This window comes from Sceloporus occidentalis, unplaced genomic scaffold, assembly GCF_023333645.1.
Source record: "Sceloporus occidentalis isolate IW3139 unplaced genomic scaffold, rSceOcc1.0.p SCAF_12, whole genome shotgun sequence".
Classification (NCBI taxonomy): domain Eukaryota; kingdom Metazoa; phylum Chordata; class Lepidosauria; order Squamata; family Phrynosomatidae; genus Sceloporus; species Sceloporus occidentalis.
In genome coordinates, this window is record NW_028316992.1 from 22,861,336 (window position 1) to 22,885,868 (window position 24,533).

A 24,533-nucleotide genomic window follows, 5' to 3' on the forward strand; every position below is an offset into this window, starting at 1 on the left:
GGGAGAAAAGGAAAAACACAGCCTACTCGGAGCGAGGCAGGAAAAAGACTGAGCGATGGTGGGGGGTGGCATTGACTCCTTCAAGTCTGTTTTTCCTGCCTTTTTCTGAGCAAGAGACGGATTCAACCCATATTATAGGATGTTTCCACCTCCATCGCTGGAAAACTGGCAGACATTAAGAATTCCTGTTGTTAACCAAAATAAGTGATTGCAGATAGTGGGAGAGATTTTCTTTGGAAAGGAAAAAAACCTGGACCTGGAGCAATCAGGATTAACCCCAAGGGGCCAGAGTTTCCTATCTTCTACCATGGGGACTATTACTTGTATTGAAGCCAGTGCAAAGAACAGACAGAGTGGATTGGGATATCAAAGTCTGAATCCATGCCCTTTGCCACCCATAACCCTAATGTGAACAAGCTGAAATATGCAGGTCTAAAAATTAACAAGGATAAATCTAATATTCTACCCCTGAATATAAAGCAAAAAGACTGTGCAAAACTTAAGGCCCTTTCAAATTTTGAAATAAAAAGTAAGGTCAAATATCTGGGTGTGTACATTACAAATAAAAACTCTGATTTATTCAAAAACAACTATATACCATTATGGAATAATTTAAAAAAAGATTTACAAAATTGGGGAAACAAATTTCATGGCTTGGGAAAATAGCAGCTATACAGATGAACATCACTCTTAAAGTATTATTTTTATTTCAAAACCTCCCTATTATATCCAGTGATAAGCCATTTAAAGAATGGGATAAGGACCTAATTAAATGTATATGAAATAAAAAGAAACCAAGGGTCAGATTAAAAACATTACAGGACAGTAAGGGAAAAGGAAGTTTAGGGCTGCCAAATTTTAAATTATATTACCATGCCTGCTGTCTCGATTAGATTAAAGACTGGGTACAAATAAAAAAAGATAAGTTACTACAGTTGGAAGATTTTTCTAATTCTTCCCTCCTCTGACTGTGTCTAATTAGATCACTGCCAATAGACAGTCTGTCAGAATGGAATCATAGATTGCAAATCGCCATTGCAGTTCATGTCCTCTAAAATATTATGTTTAATGTAGCAACTGGCACTGAAAACGCAGGTCCAGCTAGCTCTTTTATAAATACCTGGTCATTTGGGCACAGATATTGGGGTTGTATCAAGTGTGATTTGATTATGCACACTTCTGACCCTGAGTCACGGAAGGCCCACCTATATGATTTATTTATTGGTATCTTTTCTCTATGATCTTTGGTCTCAATTTCATGAGGTATACCGCTATGATCAATAGACATGACTTGGGACAATGGGCCTCGCAATTGTCAGTTGGTCTTCCAACTGTCGTTTTCATGGTAACTGCAGGCTCTGCCCTTTCTCTATTACCACCTTCTCTATCTGTAGGTCTAACCGTTCTTAAGCAATAAGCTGATTTTACATTTTTATTATGAATTTTTGGACAGCTGTGTCTGAAATGTCCTGGTTTTCCACATTCGTAACATAATCTGTCACCGGTTCTTGGTTGCTCTTCCTTACACCAACTGTCTCTTTTATGAGTGTCAGGGTCACACTCTCTCAACCCACCATCTTTTCTCTCAGCTTCATTCTTATTGTGGTACCAGGGCTTATAATTTTTTTCTTCACTACTTTTCTCTTTAGTGGTTTTCCATGTTTTGGGGTCCTGTTTGTGTTTCCACTGAGATCCCTCCTTATTTTTTGTCATCCCCCGGTCATCTCCTTTAATTAAGACTATTTCATCCACCATTTTAGCAGCGTCTGCCACTGTTTTGACTTTCCTTTCCCTGAACTAGCCATTTAAATTCCTGGGGATTCACATTATAGAATTGTTCCAAACCTATCAAACTTTGCAGTTCTTGTTTAGTAATTATGTTGTTTCCATCTATCCAGTTTTTCAGATAATACAGTCGGCCCTCCTTATACACTGATTTTTTTATACACGGATTCAAGCATACATGGCTTGAAAATATTCTTAAAAAGTATAAATTCCAAATAGCAAACCTTGATTTTCCATTTTATTTATTTATTTAGGGTATTTATATCCTGCCCTTCAGCCCTAATTGCTATCAGTGGCTTACAGTTATTATTTTTAACCAGACGGTTCCCTGCCTTCAGGCTTACAACCTAAAAGACACGACACAAAAGGAGAAGGGAATGATGGAGGGAAAGGAGATGAGGTCCAGTGGTTCTTCTCTGGACTGGAGGGAGGGCTCTTCTTCTTCAGGCTAGCCCTGGTGGAGCTGGGCCTGCCTGGTCACTCCCTCCAGTATATATAGGAGACTATTTTGTGTGGTGATAATGAACTACATTTCCACTGGCAGATTTCTCTCTCTCTCTCTCTCTCTCTCTCTCTCTGTGTGTGTGTCTTAAGAAAAAAAACAGCTTGGGAGCAAACCAAAGTCTAATTAAATAGACATAAATCCTTCTTGCATATCCTCCCACACCATTCAGCAATAGACCAATGCAGAGATTAACATGTAAATCACTTCTTTTCAACCAAGGGTCACACACAGTATATATACCCCTCACTGCCATGCCAGCATTCTCTGAAGATGCCAGCCACAGATGTCAGGAATCAACTCTTCCAGAACATGGCCACATAGCCCCCAAAACCCACATAAACCACTGAGTAAAGGGTAAGCAGGTGTCCTCCTTTTCCAGGACCTGCCCTCCATTTCCAGGAGAGATTCCCAAATGTCCTCCATCGGGAGCATCACTAAAGAGCCCACTGAGTAAAGGGTAAGCAGGTGTCCTCCTTTTCCAGGACATGCCCTCCATTTCCAGGAGGGATTCCCAAATGTCCTCCATCGGGAGCATCACTAAGGAGCCCACTGAGTAAAGGGTAAGCAGGTGTCCTCCTTTTCCAGGACATGCCCTCCATTTCCATCTCCTGTCCAGACCAGGAGGAATGACAAAACATCCTCCCTTTGGATCGGGATTAAACATGGACTTGATACTTTTATGAGTGGTTTTTTTAGCTTTCCTTTGGTCCTGTCCTCCATTTTGCGGTGAGGAAACACCTGGCCACCCTATTCTGAGACGAAACCTCCCCACCCAGCCCTGTATTTTTGTCTAGCAGCATCCACACTGGAGGAATAACGTGGTTTGGCACCGCTTTAACTCTTTGTCTGGCTCAAGGCTGTGGAATTCTGGGAGTTGGAGTTTGCCGTGGGGCCCAGAGCAGAGCAGAAACTCCAACTCCCAGAATTCCATAGCCTTGAGCCAGACAAAAAGTTAAAGCGATGCCAAACTGAGTTATTTCTCCAGTGTGGATGCAGCCTCTGTGTCTGTGGTCAGAAATAATCCAGCCTGAGGCCTCTTTAAACTGCGGTCAAGGCTCAGTGCAAGGGAATCCTGGGAAATGTAGTTTGTTGTGGCCCCACCAGAGCTCTCTCTGACAGAGAAGGCTCAAAAATGCCTCGCAAAAACTACACTTCCCAGCATTCCCTCGCATTGAGCCAGGGCAGCCTCAAAAGTGGATTGGTGTATTTCTGCAGTGCGCGTACTGTTTTGGAAACGATGTGCGGGGATGACGTCAGAGATTGAGGACCGGAAGTGACGCAGAAAGAGCGCGACGGGGCCCCCCCTCCGCCTCCCGGAAGTGCCCTTCTTCTCCCCGCTTCCCCAGGGCAGGAGAAGGAGCGAAGATGCCAGTGGCTGTGATGGCTGCTGGTGCTGCGAGCAGCGCCTTCGGATACCGGAAGCTGCTGGAGCAGTGCGAGACCCAGGAGCTGGAGGTAAGGGAAGGGCATTCCATTTGGAGCCCATTGAGCACAGAGGGACCAGGGACAGCAGGCCTAGAGCCACAGGGTCAGAAGAGACCGCAAGGGACATCCAGCCCAGCCCCTTTCTGCCATGCAGGAACTCCCAATCAAAGCATCCCCTGTGACAGAAGGCCATCCAGACTCTGTTTGACACTCTCTCAGCCTCAGAGGAAGACAAAGGCACACCTTCCCTGATCAAATCATGCCAGAGAAACCTCATGAGAGGTTCGCCTTAATGTCATCAGAAACTACGCGAAGGCACACAACTTGTTCTGCCTGAGAGCTAGGTCTCTAGCATACAGTGTGAGCCAACGTAGTCTAGTGGTTTGACAGCTGGACTGTGACTCCCAAGACCAGGATTTGGTTCCCAGCTTGGCTATGAAACCTGCTGGGTGACCTTGGGCAAGTCACACTCTCTCAGCCTCAGAGGATGGACAGGGCAAACCTCCTCTGAACAACTCTTCCAAAGAACACCCCAGGATAGGTTCCCTTTAGGGTCACCAGACACTGGAAATGACACAACTTGTCCTGCATGAGAAGTAGGTGTCCAGTATACAGTGTGAGCCAGTGTAGTCTAGTGGTTTGAGTGTTGGACTACAATTCTGGAGACCAGGGTTTGATTCCCAGCTCAGCCATGAAACCCACTGCGTGACCTTAGGCAAGTCACACTCTCTCAGCCTCAGGGGAAGGCAATGGCAAACTTTCTCTGAACACATCTTGCCAAGAAAACCACATAATAGGGTCCCCTTAGGGTCGACATAAATTGGAAACAACAACAACACAGTATCAAGCCAGGCTCTCCAGTTCGTGCATTCATATGTGTTAAAAGGATTAGTTGAGAGGTCTCTTTAGAGAGGAGGTGCAAAGTGAGAATAACTGGGCTGCACACACCAGCACCCGTCCCAATGACATTCTCACGCACCAATGGCATATATAGCTCTGCCCCTGGCTTTCCACTCCACCAAATGCATCTGAGGAAGTAGATTTAAATCTATGAAAGCTCATGCTGCCAACTTCTTTATTTCAGTTAGTCTCAAAGGTGTTACAAGGTCTCTCTACATACAGCACCCATACAATACGTGATGAGCCAAGATGCATAGTTTTGGTAACACAGCTGCTGTGGTTAAAAGACATTTGTGTTCTCAGTTATACAGAGGGCCAGGCCATAGTCACTCTACGTGAGACCTATTATTCTGTGTTATATTGGCTCTCACTGTATACTAGACACCTAGTTCTGTGCTATATTTGCATAGTCTTTTTTTTGCATTAGTTGCTTTGCAAGCAAGCAGGATCATGTATATGTGGGATGAATTGATCCATGTGCAGCTCCCAACCTTACTGTATAATGTGCTGTAATTGCTGGCAGCATATTTCCCCTGTTGTTCTGCATGAGAACTAGGTGTCTAGTATACAGTGAGAGCCAATGTGGTGTAATAGTTTGAGGGTTGGCCTATGACTTTGGAGACCAGGGTTTGAATCCTAGCTCAGCCATGTAAACCCATGGTGCTTGGGCAAGGCACAATCTCTCAGCCTCAGGGGAAGGCAGTGGCTTCTGAACAACTCTTGCCAAGAAATCCCTGTGATAGGTTTGCCTCGGGATCACCAGTAGTTGGAAAGGACTTGAAGGCACACAACAACAACAAAGTTCTCTCTAAATGGTATATTTGTAGTTGTTTATTTGTGAGCATTTTGTCACATTTTCTTTTGCCTCTTGACAGACTTTCAAAATGGACTTACAGTAAGTGATCAATCAATCTGATGAGAGTATCTAGAGAGAAACTCCATGACCCTTTCTTCCTTGGATTTGGGAGAAACTCAAATGTGTCTAGTAGTTATGTTAACCTTGGAATGTGCAGCTCACCTATGAGGAAGGATCCCATCCCTTTTTCTCCAGCTTTTGAAGGCCATGGGTGGAGAAAGGTGCTTCGTGGTTTGTCTGAGAATGGAGGGATGAAATTGGCACATAGCATAAGAGCTTGGGATGCGTGTGGCTTCATAAACAACACAAGAGAAGCCATGGCTTTGAGGAAGAAGCAAATGAGTGTGTAGTGGCAGAGGGGCCAGTGGGAAGGATGGAGCTCTTCTTTGCAGAGGAGGTTTGGGAATGATGAAGCAGAATTTAAAAGAAGTGAGCAATTTCATTATCCAGAGAATGGTCTGAAGTAATGTGGTCTCCAAACATATCAGTCTGATGGTCTTGGACAGCATCTGGACAAAAACAACAGCACTTGGGAACCTCATCTAAAGCATCAAAGTCATTGGCTGTTATGAAAACAAACTGCATAAATACAGGTATGACTAGGTTAGCCAAGTAAATGTGTTCTTGGTCATTACATCTTTAACAAAAAATCTGGTCCTGGAGACCATAATATTGGTCCAAAACACACTGCAGAAATAAACCATTTTGAGACTGCTTTAACTACCCTAGCTCAATGCTAGGGAATTCTGGGAACTGTAGTTTTGTGAAACATTTAGCCTTCTCTGTCAGAGAACTCTGTTGCCTCAGTAAATTACAATTCCCAGGATTCCCTAGCACTGAGCCAGGGCAGTTAAAGCAGTCTCAAACTGGATTATTTCTGCAGTGTGTTGTGGACCATGGAGAAAATAGGAATAGGTTTTATTCCACACTCAGAAAAGAGCAGTCCAACATATTTCATCAGAGTAAAACTTCTTAAAATCTTCTTGAGGTGCCTTGACAGCTTCTTTCATAGTGCATCCAGGGATTATTTCCTTTTATCAGGATTCATTTTTCTTATAATGTTCATTTTGGTGGCTAAACTTCCAGATCTGTACTTTTATAACATGCTGGGTTAGCTGGTGAGTAGGCTTATTTACTTTCCCCTTTGCTCTCTCTCTTGCTATTCATATAAGACCATTAAGGGATTCTGGAGCTTTTACCTTGCCTGATGTAAGCAGGCACACAACAGCTACTGTAAGATCAGATAGAGCATAATCTGATTCTTTTCAGGCTCAGACATTATTGCATTGTTTACTTCATACACAGCTGCAACTTGACACCAAGAGCCTGTGTTTCTCCAGCTCTCCTTTACCATCTTGCCATGTCAGTGCTGCAAAAATTCCTTTCAGTTATACAGAGGACAAGAAAGAAAGGGAGCTTCTTTTTCAGAAGCTCTTGTTAACTGAGCTATGGTTGTATACTCATTTTTATGTGTTTTGGTGTTTTCAAATCCTATGGATGCTTTTATCCTACTGCAATGGGATAATGCAAATGAGTATAGTTTAATTTCACAACCTGGTCTAGATTAATTGTAGTTCTACCTACATACTACTTTTTGACATGCAACGATATGCATATTCAAACTTGAAGCAATTGAAAGCCTTGTAAGTACATGAACTATGACCAGAAGGTATTTGAATAAGGGCTCTTTGTGGGTATCTGATTTGTATATGCCCTGCTAAAGTAATGCCTATGCCATATACTATCTTTGTGTACTTGAACACTCTTCTACAAAGCAGAGTGGCAGGAATTGTATGGCCCCCCGGGTGTTGTCAGATTGGAGATCCCATTATTCCTCATCATTGGCTGTGCTGGTTGATGGAAACTCCAGTCCAGTAGTACCCAAAAGACTTCATGATTCCCAACCCAATATATGTTGTGAGGCAGGTTAGTGTTACTTCAGGAATTTTAGAGTGCCCTAAAACCTGAAATTTCTCAAGTTTTGATAAAGCAGGTATTTCTTGACTACACAGAAATCTCTCTCAGGCTCTGCATCTGATTTTGCTCTTCCTGGAGTCTCAGCCCATCCCTCTAGAATACTCCATGTGATTACACTCTCATTTGATTTCCCACCTTTTGTATGTTTTTTTCCATCTTCTGAAATGCCTTCCCTAAATATTGGTGGTAAGAGATGTAAGCTAAAATACACCACAGATTTTGGCTGTGTTCACCTTGAATCCCTGTTATCGGAAGAAAGGCAGGAAATAAAAAAAGAAGAAAGTGTCCACCACGGGAATGTAGTCCCCAAATCCTTTTCTGAAGTTCAACCCTGGGCTGCATCCTTCATTCAGTGAATTCTGTATAAACTGCTGCTCATGAATGCACATCTGTCAGAAGCTGTTCAACGAGCAAGATGCCCCTAGTTCCCATGCTCTCCTTTGTATGTAAGGATTTTGAAAGACAAGGATGGCTGGAGGTGACCTATGGGACATAATAACACATTATCTCTGAGCAGCTCAGTGCTAGGCAGTCAAAACAAGAACCTATGCCTTTCTATTCAATCTAAATATGAAGATTATCCCTGTAATTGCACTGGGTGTTAGCCTGCCTTGGGGGCCGAATACAGCTGTGGAGCTCCTGCTTCAAGCCTGGCTTCAAGGAGGAGCAGTAAATTGTCCCTGATCTCAGTCTGAGATACAATGTCAAGTCAAGGACCAGTTACCTAGTTCTCTGAAGATCATCTCTAAATTAAGTAAGTAACACTGAATTACTCCCAGTTGAATATGCACACAGCATTGCAGCCTCTTTGCTGCACCTCAGAGTCAGGTTTATTAAATACAGTATGTAGAGAGATCTTGTAGCACCTTTGAGACTAACTGAAAGAAAGAAATTGGCAGCATGAGCTTTCGTAGACTTCAGTGTACTTCCTCAGATACATTTGGTGGAGTGGAAACCAGGCACAGACATATATATGCCATTGATATGTTAGGATGTCAATACAAATTACAAACCCTTTGTGGATGGAAATGAAGTTGCACTTCCAATTTTAACAATGGTCGTTAGTGCACAAAGACATAGGAAACTGGTCAAAAAATCCATTTGGGTTGGTTGTGTAATATCTTTTATGGACTAATAAAAGGTCAAAAATGCATGTTTTTGAGATCTTTATATTATCAAGTTAATTTTTTTAAGTAGGTGGGGAGGGAAAATGATATTGAAATTATAGTTTATTGCATTCATTATTAATGAAAATGTAGGTGATTCAGCTGATTTTTTTCAGGTGGATCCTGGCAAAAGATTGCAGTTATCATCTGAGACCAAAACCTTGCATTTCTTTCTTTCTTTCTTTCTTTTTTTTTGTAACAGACACTGCCAAATTTACTAATTCCTCCTATGCTGGAGTAAGGTTTTTATACAACTTGAAGATGAGGTTCTGTTTATTTTTTGTGGATATTTATGTTCCACTTTTCATACACAACTTTTACCTTTTATATTAAACTAGGTAGCAAGTTGGACTAAATATAGAAGGCTTGCAAGAGTGGGTACTCATTTAATATATATTTTGTTGTCTAAGGATCTATCCCTTCCTCTACTAAGTAAAGTGGTAGGGAGGAACTAGGCAGTCATTACATTAACAACAAAATTTGAGAGTGAGTCTTGGATGCTGTTGTGTTGTTGTGTGTCTTCAAATTATCATGGGGTTTCCTTGGCAAGATTTATTAGTAAGGGTTTGCCTTCTCCTTCCTCTGAGTCTGAGAGAGAGTGATTTGCTCAAGGTCAATCGGTGGGTTTCTATGGCTGAGAAGGATTCAAACTTGTATCTAAAGTCATAATCCAATTCACAAATCACCACACCATGCTGGGTTTGATACCAGATGCTGTACTAGATTACAAAAAATCAGCAGAGGCCAAATTGCATAGTTTGACATAGTAGCTGGACAAGCTGACCTTCCCAGCTTTAAGTGTTGTAAAATCCTCTTTCTGTGCTTTAGGGTCTTACTACAGAATAGTGCAAACCTTTGTCCTTCTGTGCAGAGAGTTGCACCTTATCACCTGGGAAGAAATGTCAGCTTTGCTTCTTTGATTTGCTCCTCAACTTGAACTATAACTGTAAACGGGGGGAAACTTGTACACTCAACTTTTCATTTTAAAATTGCATCCAGGGACCATGTAAATCAGAATGAATAAAAACGAGACAAGCAGCTCACTCTCCGTGTGTATTGTGAGAAAAGGAGGGACGGGACTATATGTGTTGTATCATCTGAATAAATTATTTTGATTTTTTTTAAGGCCCCTGGCGGAATAGCAACTCCACCTGTTTACGCTCAACTCCTTGCTTTGTACCTTTTGCATAATGACATGTAAGTAAGGATTCCTCTTAATATCTCTGATATTGGGATTTGAAAATCGCTTAGTTGCAAGCTGTATGCTTATAAATTTATTTTTTGCTGTTTGTTTATCCTTACATGATCTGGATTCTTAGGAAAGAAACAAGACAGAGTTCCTGGTTTGTGGCCGGTTACAGACTGGCACTTGGGACGTCCACAGGACGTCCCATTTTAAAAAAGGGGCGTCTCTTCTAGACGCCCCTGGCTCTAATACGGACTCTGTCTGTACAATATGGCGCCGGTGCGTCCGAACGTGTCGCGGCGCTAATGACGTCACAAGTGCGCCAGCGGCGCCTCGCGACATCATTAGGGCGCCGCAGAAAGAAGCTCCATTTTGGAGCTTCTTTTTTGCTCCGCAAGGGAGCCGCACGATGTGGCTGCGATGGCTCCCTTACGGAGCAAACGGCGGCGGCGGCAGACCGCCTCAAAACGGCGGTCTATAACCCGCCTGTGTTTAGCCATAGATAAAGCACTTTGGAAGATCTATGGTTAGTACAGTTCACTTAGTGATCAAGCAGTGTTTATAAACACTGTGTAGAACAAGAAAGTTAATTTATTACTAAAATGTGCTATTTTATGATAGAATTTTAAAAAAATTCAACCAGGAAACTTCATATTGTAAAACTATGCTTCTGTTTTGGGAAATGTCATCTGCAGCTTATGGATCTATCTGGTTTTTTGCCAGAAGTTCTACCTATTGGTAAGGATTTTCAGTACTATAATAATAAATAAATAAAATTTTATTTATACCCCACCTCTCCAATTAGATCAAGGCAGCTGACAACATTAAAGAACATTAAAATACAATAAAACACAATATCCCACAAACCCACCCATGTACAATAAAAACAATACGATTAAATTATTATAATAAATTAAAACAAAGTAGGCAGTCGATGGGATGTGACTGAGATGCTAATCTGGGAAGGCCTGCCAGAAGATATCCGTCTTGGCCACTTTTTAAAAGCAGTCAAGATTAGCAATATTCCGGATCTCCTCTGGTAGGCCATTCCATAACTTGGGAGCGGCAGAGGAGAAGATCCTCCAGGTAACCGCAGCCAACCTAGCTTTTGCTGGCTGCAGTAAATTTTTCCCAAAGGACCTGAATGTGTGAGGCAGATTGTATTGGAGAAGGCGATCCCGTAGGTAAGATGGGCCTAAGCCATGAAGGGCTTTAAAGGTCATAACCAACACCTTGTACTGTCACTAGAAATTAATAGGCAGCCAGTGGAGGGACTTTAAGGTTGGTGTTATGTAGTCACTCCTAGATCTCCCGGTGACCAATCTGTACTATTACTTTAGTTGATGAAAATATTATCAAATTATAGGGTTATTTTTATATTTTTAGGAATAATGCACGATATTTGTGGAAAAGAATCCCTCCTGCTATTAAGTCTGTAAGTACTTTTCAGTGCTGTAAAAAGGAGAAAAACTATAAAAGTATGTGTTCTGTTTCCTGAAATCATAAGCTAAAAGATCCTTTATTATTGCTGGTGCAGGAATAGCAGTTTGGCTACTTTCAGCGTTAATGTGTAGAAGCGTTATTGCCACTGTGTCAACAAATATATTGTATTTCATAGACCTGAGTGTGATAGCTATATGGTCTGTTATTAAAACCTGTATGACACTTTGGGTGCTCTTGGGAGAGAATGCAGCTTTTTATAGGTCTCATTTTTCAGAGTTCAGCTGCATAGTTTAGAACAGTGGTTCCCAAACTTTGGTACTTCAGATGTTTTTGACTTCATCTCTCAGAATTCCTGACTATTAGCCAAGCTGGCTGGTCCTTCCACAAATGGAAGTTCAAAATACCTGAAAGATCAGAGTATTTACAGTATGTCATGGAGGAAAAATAAGAGATCTTTACTGGCTATTCCTGCACATGTGCATTCCCTACCAACTCACTACTACAGCATCCTGATTTTCAGTTAATTCATTAGGAAGAATGGGATATGTGTCAGATTCAAAGTGTTTATGAATTCAAGAACGATAGAGTTGGAAGTGAACAACAAATCCAAACCTCTGCCATGTAGGAAATACGCAATTACAACATTTCCAAGAGACAGCCACCCATCCTCTGTTTAAAGACCTCCAAAGAAATAGAGTCCACCATCTTCTGAGGTAGTCTGTTCCATTGAACAGCTGTTACCATCAAGACGTTTTTCCTGATATTTTGGTGAAATCTCTCATTTTGAAATTTGCATCCATTGGTTCATGTTACAATTTCTGGAGCAACTGAAAACAAGCTTGTTCAATTTTCTAGAGGACATCCCTTCAGATTTTTAGAGACGTCTGTCATGCCACCTCCTTCTCAGTCTGCTCCTCTCCAAGCTTAAAGACACCTGTGTTTGAATGAAGTACAAGAGAAGGTATCTAGGAGCACATTCCTCTGCACACTGCACTTGAGAGGAGAGGAGTGAGGTCTGAAGAGGGAACTGGAGGAAGCTTTCTGCTTCAATTGCAAAGAGAAGAAGGAGACAAAAGCAAGCACAGAAGTAAGAACAAAAGCAGAAGGTCACTTTCAAGGTCACATATCACTGCATGGCATGGGCTAGGGTAATTTGTGGGAAATTGTCACAGTTCTGAGAGTAATGAACCATTTGGGGTGTACTGTATGCCAAAATGAAAGTCAGGAACTGTGCTACAGAAGACATAAATAAGAGCAACAAAAGCACTGGAAATTATGGGAGAAACATGTCTTAAGCGTCCAGCATCCTAGCCAGTGAAAATTGTATTAAATCCTCTGGCAAGTTTTAATTTTATCTAGTTGTTAGTACTTGAACATTAGACTGCCAGTGAAAATTAAAGGTAAAAGTATTCCCCGTTCACAAAGCTGTCAAGTCATGTCCGACCATAGGGGGTGGTGCTCGTCTCCATTACTGAGTCAAAGAGCCAGCATTGTCAGAGACTACTCTGTGATCATGTGGCCAGCATGATTGCCAGAACGCTGTTTACCTTCCCATCTCAGTGGTACCTATTTATCCACTTACATTTGCATGCTTTTGAACTGCTAGGTTGGCAGAAACTAGGACTAATGATGGGAGCTCACCCCTTCATGCAGCACCCAGGCCTCAAACTGCCAATCTTACAATCAACAGACTAGGCATCTTAACCACCTGAACCACCGCATCCCAGCTAATCGAAATTAGGAGCTGTATTTCAGAGGAAGAATCTGGCAAAATCACCTCTAAGCTATGTTCTCTCCCAAGAACACCCAAAGTGACAGTGTTCCTTGCTTGAGAAAAACGTATGATGAAATGCGTGGAGTTTCCATAAATCAGTAGGTGATTTGAAGGCAAATAACACAAGCATTAATCTTATTCCACCTTTCTGACAGAGACACAAAGGCTCTTCATAATAAATCGCTCAACATGGCTAATTTCAATCATGTAATTTGAAAAAAATAAAAATGCAATAGAAGGTGGTAATATTTCTGGAAAGAACAGAGAAATCATTTTCTTGAAAGAATAGAGAAAAATTATATAATAGTCCAGAAGAACAGCAATTCTTCAGAAGACAAGATGCAAAGGATACAAAAAAATAACTTCTGGAGAAATAGATCCCATATCCTAGCATCCATTACAGAAATGCTTCTTTCTTCTTTCCAACAGATTTATGTCTGTTTTCAGTCAGATACAATCTCTCCTGTTGCACATCTCTGACAGGTTTATACAAGGGGAAAATATTATTTCATGTAACTTAAAGTAGATAGAAAGCTTTGAGGTTGTGATTTATGAAACAAATATGGCTTTGTTGCGACTCATTTCTTATTTTGCAGGCAAATCCTGAACTTGGTGCAATTTGGGCAGTAGGGCAAAGAATCTGGCAGAGAGATTTTCCTGGAATTTATACAACAATTGGTGCACATCAGTGGTCAGAGTCTATTCAGCCAATCATGGAAGCACTTAGAGGTATAGACATCGTTCTTATAGTCCTTTTTTACTTTGCAAGATGAATCTGTGATTTCACAGAAGTTGCTCAAAAAAGTTAATTATTTATTCTGTTTTGATCCCATCTTTTTACTTTTTTTAAAAAAAGTGCTCAATGCATATTGGATTGTTGCATTTCCTGGGGACAAGCAGCCATCCAGCCTCTCCTCAGTGAACACTGTTTCCCAAACTCCAGCCAAATAAATTCAAGGAAATTTGTGCCAGGTGTTGTTAACCCAGTAAATCCAGATGTGTCTTTAGCCCAGGGAACTCTTGGTTGCTGGCTGTAATGTTTCCTGGGCCCTTTGAGGAGAAAGGCAGGTTACAAACCGCCATAAAGTCTGCGCTCCGCGCGTACTAGGGTTAGAAAGGACCGTATTAGGGTTAGGAAGGTTCTTACCTTCCTCATGGCTGTTCCTCCCAGTATGCGCGGAGCGCGTCATAAATGGCGGCGCCCATCCACATGGGCGCCGCCATTTTGATGTGCGTCCAGATGTGTCACGGCGGAAGTGACGCCGCAAGGGCACGCTCCGCCCCTCGCGGCGCCACTTCCGCGTTTCGAAAAGGAGCGCCATTTCGGCGTTCCTTTTTCGCTGCACGGGGAAGCCTCGCGGTCTGGCCGCTGGGGCTTCCCTACGCAGTGAATAGCGGCGGCGGGGAAACGGCCTCTTGAGGGCTGTTTGTAACCCGCCAAAGTTGTTCATCCATGGGCAGAACTTAATGCCATCATTCTTGCAGTGTTGGGATGTGTGTGTGTGCGTACGCTCAGAGTTTCTTTGGTCACGTTTGCTATGATGTGAACAAAGATCCACAAGTCAGTCTACCTCAGAATATTGTTTTTGCTGCTTTTTTAAAAAAATGGTTGTAGTCCAGGAGTTGTAAAATACAATACAGTTCTTAAAAGGTAAAAATACAATGCAGAATAATACAAAAATGTGATATAAAATGCATAATATAAAATATTATGGAAAAATCCTGGCACATACACATTTAACCCTTGCTTGTTATGACTGATAAGATCCAATCCAAGTGGACTGATTGGGCAGATCCAAGGTGTTGTAAAAATCTCACTTTGTAAGGGAAGCTCTGAGAGGGTGAGTTGTAGTGTTCCTTTTCCTGAAGAGGATCTGCCTGACCCCAGAGGTGTATGATAGATAATAGGAGGAGTGCTGCCTTGTTGACCCTTCTTCTTCTCTCAGTGGCTTTTGATACCATTGACCATAGTATCCTACTAGAACAGCTCTGGGATGGGAGAAGGAAGTTGTAGTGTTCTATAGCTTGTGCAAAAGTTAATTAGGATAAAGTGTCATTGCTGTAAATTTAACAATTATTACTTAGCTTTTGAAGTGCCAGAGAATGTGTGAAATGTTGGAGGCCACTGGTGATTGGCTGGGAATTTTTATGTTCTGTCTACTTGAACCTTATGAAATAAATTATATATATTTATTTATGGGTGTTAGCATGTGGCTTTGGTAGGAGGGCAGAGAGTAGGGCTGCCATTATTTACTTGGATTAACAGCTGAAGTTTAGAGTTAGGTTACACTAGAACAGTGATGGCGAACCTATGGCACATGTGCCAGAGGTGGCACTCAGAGCCCTCTCTGTGGGCACATGTGCCGTCGCCCCAGCACAGAGTTTTCCAGAATTTGTTATTGGAAAGCCAGAGGGACAGGGCACTTTGCAATAAATAAGTGGGTTTGGGGCTGCAATTTGGGCACTCGGCCTCTAAAAGGTTCACCATCACTGCACTAGAATATTGGTAACACTTAAGAAACTGTTCTTTTAAAGCCATATACTTTTATACACTAAATACTCTTGATGTTTTTATTTCTCTTCTATTAAAATAAGGACGTTTACACACACACCTTAAATGACTGCGCTTGGGGTGGTTTAGATTCTGTCACTGTTGTATCTATGATATCAGTGATACATGGTGAGTGAAGTCATATAGGAATTAGCCACTACGTGGTGTTTAGCTAATAGTGATAGATGGTGTTAGACAGGAGAGCTGAACTATTTCTGAGCATGGAACCTTAGAACCAGACATATAAGGGGAAATGGAGCTTTAGGGCACAAAAGCTATATTGGCCAAGCCATTTGTGAAAGTAAATAAAATAAATAAAAGTTCGTGCCTGCCTAGTACTATGGTACTGCTGTGAGTGCACCTCATTTTCTTGAAATAATTCACTATGCTTTCTTTTTATAATTATCCCTCTTGCAGATGCAACCAGGCGACGAGCATTCGGGCTGGTATCCCAAGCATATACCTCAATAAGTGCAGATGACTTTGCTGCCTTCGTTGGGCTTCCTGTAGAGGAAGCAGTGAAAGGTACTGAAAACCCATATACCAGTCTGCCCTATCGTGCCACTGATCTCCATTATGATTTGCACTAACGTCCCTTCCCCTCACTTCTTTTATCCATGTAACCATATCGGTACGTCTTAGTTTGTTAAGTATCTATAACTATGCAAATCTTTATGCAGTTCTAGAAACAGAACAAAATCAGATGGATTCTTTACACAGAGTTAAGAGTTCTAGTGAGAAGTGAGCCACTGTTGAACCAGGACATATGAGCACATTCATAGTTTTGAAATTTATGCATGCCCTTAATATCCACTTGGATTTGGTTCCAGGGCACCTTGTGGATACCAAAATCTGTGGATGCTCAAGTTCCATTAAATACAGTGGGTTGGTATAATGGTGTTCCTTATATAAAATGCCAAAAATCAAGTTTTTTTGGATTTCATATTTTATATTCTTAAAAAATATTTACAAGTTGAATCAGTGGATAAAGTATCTGTGGATTTGGACAGCCACCTTTACTCACACATAAATCAGTTAATAGGATGTATAAAATTTTAGCATTATTTATGAGAAATGAGTTCACTGTATTGGTATAATAACAAATCCTATTTGGTGAAAAGGGTTCCAGGGTAAAATAAAACATTTAATTTGAACTATCTTCCTCAGTTAGACAACACAAATTAATATGAAAACCTAAAATAGTAATGAAATTGTCAAACACTTCCACTTTTTCCTGTTTAAAGATATCAGGGTGATTAACAACTAGGGATGTGGTGGCTTAGTGGTTAAGATGCCAATTCTGACAATTTGAAGATTGGAAGGTTGGCAGTTTGAGGTCCGAGTGCTGCATGATGGGGTGAGCTCCCATCACTAGTCCCAGCTGCTACCAGCCTAGCAGTTTGAAAGCATGCAAATGGAAGTTGATAAATAGGTACCACTTCAGTGGGAAGGTAACAGCATTCGGTGCAGTCATGTTGGCCACATGACCACCGGTTTAGTTCTTGGACAACGCTGGCTCTTTGGCTTAGTAACAGAGATTAGCATTGCACCCTACAGTTGGTTACGACTAGACATTCATGTCAAGGCACTCCCTTTACCTTTACCAGCTTTTATTACCATCTTGATTATGATTATCAAATGGATTAGAAGCTTGAGCAGTGCAGTTCAGACCAAAAAGAAAATTATATCATGCTATAATAAGGTAAGAATTATTGCTTTTTTACTGAGAAGATAAGGAGATACAAGAGTCTAGAATTTATTTGTAATCTAAGAATCTTTATGCCACAGGCTGTAATAGTAAAAAAAAAAATTCAATTATGTTTATAGGAGTACTTGATCAGGGCTGGCAAGCAGATTCATCAACTCGCATGGTTATGCCTAAGAAGCCAGGTAGGTGGAGCTCTTGTTCCATGAGGATTTTTATTTTTGTGGAAAGTATTGGAGGGGGGAACATGGCACTTTTGATCTACTTTGCATTGCTTGCCTTCAGTGTAAAATGTTTGAAATATAATTAGTATTTGCACGCAACTAGAGTCAACGTTTTTAAACAGCAGGGGATACTCAGAAAACATGATGTCAGAAGCATGAGTTGGTCCTCTTTTGATATGGGCACAGGCAGCTTTAATTAAGCAAACATTTTAGAATGTGAAACTTTTAGATGGAAGCAAACACAATGTGCCTTAAACTTTCTTGAATTCTGGGCAAAAGACTCAGCTGAATGTCTTTTTCAGTGACCTTAACTGACATGCCTGAATAAAATGGAGTTGACATTTTGAAGTACCACCCAGCATAAAATGGGTTCTGTGCTTCTTTCTTTCTTGTTCGCTAACTGAAACTAGTGTCCTGTCTTAATGGAGTAAAGGACAAGAACACATACGCTGTTATGTACTTTGCTTATTGGCAGAAAATGGCATGTTCCAAACTAAATAAAATACCTCTAGTGTATGTTTGCTATTCCTTTTTTATATTACTGCTTTTCCTTTGGCACACAGGAGTGCTCTTGCTGACATGTTTTTTAAAAAAATAAAATTAAAAACTAAGCTACTTTTTAAGAAAGGTGTGATATAGATTGGAGTGAACTCTCTACAGAACACAGGAACCATTTTATATAAGCAGACAGTTGCTTTTCAGCTAAGATTGCTTGATCATCACACAAAATCCAAGATAGCTTTTGTGGGTTTTTCGGGCTATGTGGCCATGTTCTAGAAGAGTTCATTCCTGATGTTTTGCCAGGACTTGTAGCTGGCATCTTCAGAACCACAGATGTTGGTGAAACGTCAGGAATAAATTCTTCTAGAACATGGCCACAAAGAACTATCAATACTGGCCATGAAAGCCTTTGACTTCACAAAATCCAAGATAGATTACCACTCTTGGAAATGGGGAGGAATGCTTATGTGCACAAACCACCACACTGCTGGATCTCTTAATATCTAGAAATGCTAAAATATTGCTGCTCATAGAGTAAGTCATCCTTCACTTCAAAGGTGTTCCATTCTCTTTTTAAAATAGCGTCAATGAAAAAAATTACAGCGTGACTTGAAGACATGACTGTTTAAATATAAGGGCAAACGTAATTGTTCATGTTGTGCCTGTGAGATTTATGCATGTGTATGTGTGTTGATAGCTGTTTAGTCTAAAGCATTGTTAATCTGGTGCACTCTGGGGAAAATTATTTTTAAATTATCAAAAAGGGAATGAAGCTCTAAAACTAAAAACCTTTAACTTAAAAGTGAAATGTAAAGTGGTCAAGCACCAACAACTGGAAATGAAACAAATATAATTACGTATTCATATCACTTTTAGTATCTACCTTCATATTCTTAAGCACTGGTTCTTAACAAGACTAGATGCTTTGTATTTCTCCAGATTTGTAGAGTACTTCCATTTTATTTTTTAAAATTATTGCCGTCTATTATCGTTAAGTTACTCTTGTGCTATGTAATGTTATTTAAGTACTGCTATAATTATTATCACTCCATTCATATTGGCTGTAATGCAGAGTGCTTGAGATCGGGTAAATAAAGTTTTAGAGATGTAGGCAAAATTTGGTAAGGCATTTTTTTCTAGCCAGAACCTGGATTGATTTACTGAACACAGAGCTTGCAATATGCAGGAAACAATCAGTAAAGGATCTACAAGTTTCATTGCAAAATTAGGTGTTAACATATAGAAATGTATAGTTAATGTTGGAGTTCCAAGAAAAAATTATAATACATTTTGTGTGTATGTATTTTAGGTCCCCAAGAGCCTGCCTTTAATAGATTTCACCCATTATCAGGTATGTGTTTATATTTCTGGCCTATCTAAAAATAGACCACAATTATTGTGGAATCTAAATGAAATCTGAGAGAGATACGAAGAGGTGCAAAAACTTGGAGGTTGATCCCCCCCTCCCAGTTGAAAGCATGCTTTTCCTTTGTGTCTCGATTGGCCACCTGCTGGAATGAAAAGTAATAGCTGTTAGGTTCTATTCTGGACCCATCATATCCACATACAAGTGGATCCAGCCATCTTGTTCTTTTCAAGATTTACGTTCAATCTTTGGGCTACTTTTCATATACACTCATCCCTCCATATTTGCGGCTTTGATTATTCACGGATTTGATTAATATGTTCTCTCTATTAACTTATCCAGTGGAACTCGATGGTCAACTTTAACCAAAGGTTGCACTGAAAGACCTAGAGATTCCTAAAGAGAATACTCTACTAGGCATTTGTAGCTCCTCCAGTGCAGTTCTATGGTCAGTGTCTGTTGGACATTGACCACGGAGTTGCACTGCAGGACCTAGAGATTCCTAGAGAGATGTCCTCTCAGGTAAAAACATGGTGTTTTTGTTATTTGTGGTTTTTCCATATTCACAGGGGTCTTGTGCCCCTAACCCTAGTGAATATGTAGGGACAAGTGTATACAAGTTCATTCTCCCTTATTTGGAATTCCGAAATATGCTAGAAACCATTTTTTTTCATGGGTAGCTAAGATAGTGACACCTTTGCTTTCTGATGAATTGATGTACATAAACTTTGTTTAATGTACAAAATTATTTAAAATATTGTATAAACTTACCTTTAGGCTGTGTGTATAAGGTGTATTTAAAACATAAATTACTTTTGTGTCTAGACTTGAGACCTATGTACAAGATATCTCATTATGTACAAATATACAAGGACAGGTATTCTGATATCTAAAAAATTTCGAAGACTGAAACATTCTTGGTTCCATGCATTAAGGATAAAGGAAACTCAAACTGTAGTTCTTTTGAAATATGAGTGTTTGTTTGCTTGTTTGTTTAAACTTTCCTCAGAACTACATGTGTCATATTATGTAAGGAATGCAAGTATAAGGAATGGTGATTCAGTGAAAGCAATAGTTTCTTGGCACAAGGTTAACATGAAGTAAAATTTTGTGATGGTATTTAAATCCTTGTAAATCAGAGGGACACAAGGTTTTCAGCCCAGGGGATTACATAGGATACTGACTTGCACGTAGCTCTTCCTATACATCCACAAACACAGCAGCAGTTTTATGTGGGTTTTTTGAGCTATGTGGCCATGTTCTAGAAGAATTTATTCCTGACATTTCGCCCACATCTTCAGAGAAAATGCCAGCCACAGATGCGGTCGAAACGTCAGGAATAAACTCTTCTAGAATATAGCCACATAGCTCGAAAAATACACATAAAACAATGGATGTTGGCCATGAAAGCCTTCGATTTCCCAGCAGCAGTTCTTTCCTTGTTGGAAGGAGTGGGGATCTTTCTGTATCCGTATAAGGATCTTTGGGGGACAGGATGAAGTAAAGGCGTTTCATTTCTTCCCCAAAGATCCTCATAACACACCACTCCTTGGCTGGAAACAGTGCTCTTGTGAGAATTTTGGGGGAAGGAGTTGTAGAGTCTTCTCTTCACCCCCTCTTCTAGTGATGCTGACACTGATCAGTCATTCCTCATAGTTAGTAGCTTTGGGGGAGAGGGTAGTAGGATGTGTATCAAATTGGAGGGGTGAGTTTGGCAGGGTGGACCAGGTTATTCATGGGTAAATGTAAGACCTGGGCGGGGGTGGTAGTAGGTTTTTCACCTTGATAGAGAAAGCATCCAAGAATGCAAACTTTTAAGTACCAAGCAAGCACAAATTCTTGCAGACTTTCAAAAAGACACAAAATGTATTTTCCCACTAGGTATTGCAGAGTTAGAGAGCCAGCATGGTGTAGTGGTCTGATTATCAGACTACAACTCTGGAGATCAGGGTTCAATTCCCCACACAGCCATGGAAATGCACTGGGTGACCTTAGGCAAATCACAAACTCTGCTCTAGAAAACCCCATGATAGGTTCACCATAAGTCAGAAACTGTTTGAAGGCGTAGAACAACAACATTTGCAAAGTTCCATACCATGTGACCATGAAAGACACTGTTTTAGTTACATCCCTAAAGTACAGATTTGATTCTCTAAGGCGAGTTACAGACCGCCTGTGTGGGGCGGCCTGTAACTGGCCCTTTCCCCGCCGGATCAGGGCCTCTGCTGCCACAGCGGCAGCTTCTGAGGCCCCAATCTGCCGCTTTCCAGGCTGTGGGGAAGCGGACAAAGGGGCCGCTTGGCCCCTTTCTCATTTGCGTCGCTGGCGCATCCGTGTAGAGGCTGTGCCAGCGACGCAAATCATGGAAGGAGCTCTGAAACGGAGCTCCTTCTGGGGCCGCGGAAGGGGTGCCCCAGGCGCCCTCACACGGCCCCACTACATTACTTCCGCGCCGCCCCGTTTGGCGGTGGTGCGGTCATGACATAGTCATGGCGGCGCCCATGTGTATAGGGCGCTGCCATTTTCTACGCGTTCCGCACGTATTAGGATTAGGGGCATCAGGAAGTGCCCTTCCTAACCCTAATACGCGCTCTGCACGTACTTTGTGCGCGTCTGTAACGCGCCTAAGGCCCCATACAGACAGGCCAAAATAAAGCTGCTTCGAGTCACTTTGGAGGTATGCTGTTTCAATGATGCATACGTACTAAGAATCTGGAAGCTGCGCCAAAGCTGTGCTCTAGTCCTTAGGACTGGATTGTGGCTTTGGCGTGGCTTCCGGACTCTTAGTACGCATGCATAATTAATAATAATAATTTGTTTTATTTATATACCGCTATCCCAAAGATCATAGCGGTGATTGAAACAGCATACCTCCAAAGTGACCCGAAGCAGCTTTATTTTGGCCTGTCTGTATGGGGCCAATGTTACAGATTTTAAAAAAGTGCTTACTAATCATATACAGGCAGTATGCCCCAAGGTTTGAGGGGCAAAATATTGCTATGTTTTGTCACTAGATGTATGTGGTTTCTATTTATAATTCTAAAAGGCTGGGGAAAAGGCAGGAGATGATGATGATGATGATGATGATGATGATGATGATGATGATGATGATGATGATGATGATGATGATGATGACAGTGATTATGTCTAATGGTTAATAATAAGAATACTCACTATGCTTTCTGCCTTCTTTTTAGAACCTGCTGCAGTCCCACCAATTCCTAATGAACAGCAGTTGGCCCGATTAACTGACTACGTTGCGTTCCTTGAAAACTGAGAACTCGACTCACTCATTCATCAGACCTGTGTTCTTCTAGACCCTTTTGACATTATGTTTATCCTGTTGAATGTTGCAATGTATGCACTATTATGGAATATGCTGGTAAAACATAATTTTCTATTACAACTTTGTCTGTGTTTTGCTGAAGCAAAGTTTTGGTTCACTTTACCTTCCATAATTTTCAACCAGGTGCATAGCAGTATTATGTTTTAGGTTTTAAATTCTTGCTCTTTGTTGTGAGGGAGGCAGCAACCTTTATTTGAAAATGTGAGGATACTGAGAAATCTGTTAATGCATCAGATGTCAAACACTGAAAAAGTAAAGAAGGCATGTGTTCAGAAAGAAAAAAAAGACTTTCCCAAGAACAATCTTTCCATAACTACTGGATTGTGACTTCTATATAGTAAAAGGTATTTTCTTGTTAATTTTCCCCAGGAATCTCAGCAGTTGGCTTCTGTTTTTAATTACCTAATGAAGACTGCCTGACCTTCTGACATTTTGGAAGATGCTTGTTATCACTGGAAAATCAGACCTTTGGTGCAAATGGCTGAATGTGTACTGCAACTTTAAGTTAGAGTATTGCTAGATTGGGATCCTTCAGATATGTATTGCAACCTCCATTTTTAATGTTGGAAGGAAACAGGTTGCCATTCCCTTGCCTCTGCTCTTGCATTTAAATGTCTCTCTCCTACACCATTATTTTTTCCTCCCTCTTTTCTGTCAGAGCATCATCTTTGAATAGCTTGCTTCTCAGAAATGGTTGCTGTCTGCCTCTGTAGTGACACTTTTCTCCCAGTGCACTACTACTGTACACTCTTACCATGTTTTGGACTCCCTTGGGTGCAAGAAGGCACTAATATGTGCATTGTTTCTTTAATCTCTTCATGAGCATAGCCATTGATTTCAATCCATTATTTATTTGAAAAAAGTTTTAAGCCTCAGCTCTGTAAGTAGTTGGAAGCTTAATTTTGGTAATATTAAAATATGTTTACACCACTCCAGTTTCCTACATCATTCAGTTTCCTTTTGTTTTCTTTCACAGATGTGTTTAGCATTGACCTTATTACAGCACATAGCCTGGTATTATATCTAGCAGTAATAATCCTACAGGACTTAAATCGTATACAAAATGCAAATCTAATAGTTCCTGCTCAGTGGGATTGTCTCAACAGTGGTCCAAACCACACTGCAGAAATAATACAGTTGAGACCAGATTAACTGCCCTGTCTCAGTGCTAGGTAATCCTGGGAAAAACAATGACAACAATATTTATACCCCGCTCTTCAGCCAAAAGGCTATCAGAGTAGCTTACAAATTGTTAATTAGACATTTCCCTGCCCTTAGGATTACAATCTAAAGAGACAAGACACCAAAGGAGAAGGGAATGGCAGTGGGAAAGGGGGAAAGTCCAGTAGATCTTCTCTCCCTCGGAGGCCTGGACCAGGGCAGATGGATTGGAGGGATAAAAAACTGTAGTTTATTGTGACACCAGAGCTCCCTGATAGTGAAGGCCCAATGTGTCATAAAACTACAGTTCCCAGAATTCCTTAGCATTGAGCCAGAGCAGTTAAACTGGTCTCAAACTGGATTATTTCTGCAGTGTGTTTTGGACCAGTAAGATTCTTAAGCTCACTTTTATTTATTTTTACTGGATCTGTACCTTGCTTTTTAAGATAAAAATCTTCTAGCCAAACAAGCAAGTCAGTTTATATTTAATTTTAGTGAACTTGTTTAGAGTAGGGTTGTGTTCAAAGGAAGTGATAAAGGGTAGGGATAAGAATAGTGCAGCAAACATTGATACCTTGAGAATTAGAAAAAAAAATTTGAGGTGGAATTTTAGGTGATGGGAATTGGACAGAGAAGGGTGGGTTGCATTTATCATAATGGAA

The 24,533-nt window shown here is 40.9% G+C and overlaps 1 protein-coding gene across 1 annotated transcript; it reads left to right on the plus strand.

The window, feature by feature from the left end:
• Positions 1 to 3,486: 3,486 nt before the first annotated feature.
• On the plus strand, positions 3,487 to 23,640 carry LOC149305377 (COP9 signalosome complex subunit 8-like). The gene is made up of 8 exons (XM_089477829.1): positions 3,487 to 3,745; positions 9,741 to 9,811; positions 11,187 to 11,235; positions 13,614 to 13,746; positions 15,986 to 16,093; positions 17,396 to 17,458; positions 19,308 to 19,349; positions 22,562 to 23,640. Exons 1-8 carry the CDS (start codon positions 3,656 to 3,658, stop codon positions 22,639 to 22,641), a joined length of 636 nt encoding a protein of 211 aa, XP_089333955.1. The 5' UTR covers positions 3,487 to 3,655; the 3' UTR covers positions 22,642 to 23,640.
• Positions 23,641 to 24,533: the final 893 nt, after the last annotated feature.

What these genes read in the sequence shown, in the direction of transcription:
- LOC149305377 (XM_089477829.1), top strand. Translation starts at nt 3,656, where the DNA reads ATGCCAGTGGCTGTGATGGCTGCTGGTGCTGCGAGCAGCGCCTTCGGA. An exon ending in GCGAGACCCAGGAGCTGGAG is followed by an intron (nt 3,746 to 9,740) that starts GTAAGGGAAGGG and finishes ATTTTTTTTAAG; the next exon opens with GCCCCTGGCGGAATAGCAAC. An exon ending in TACCTTTTGCATAATGACAT is followed by an intron (nt 9,812 to 11,186) that starts GTAAGTAAGGAT and finishes TTATATTTTTAG; the next exon opens with GAATAATGCACGATATTTGT.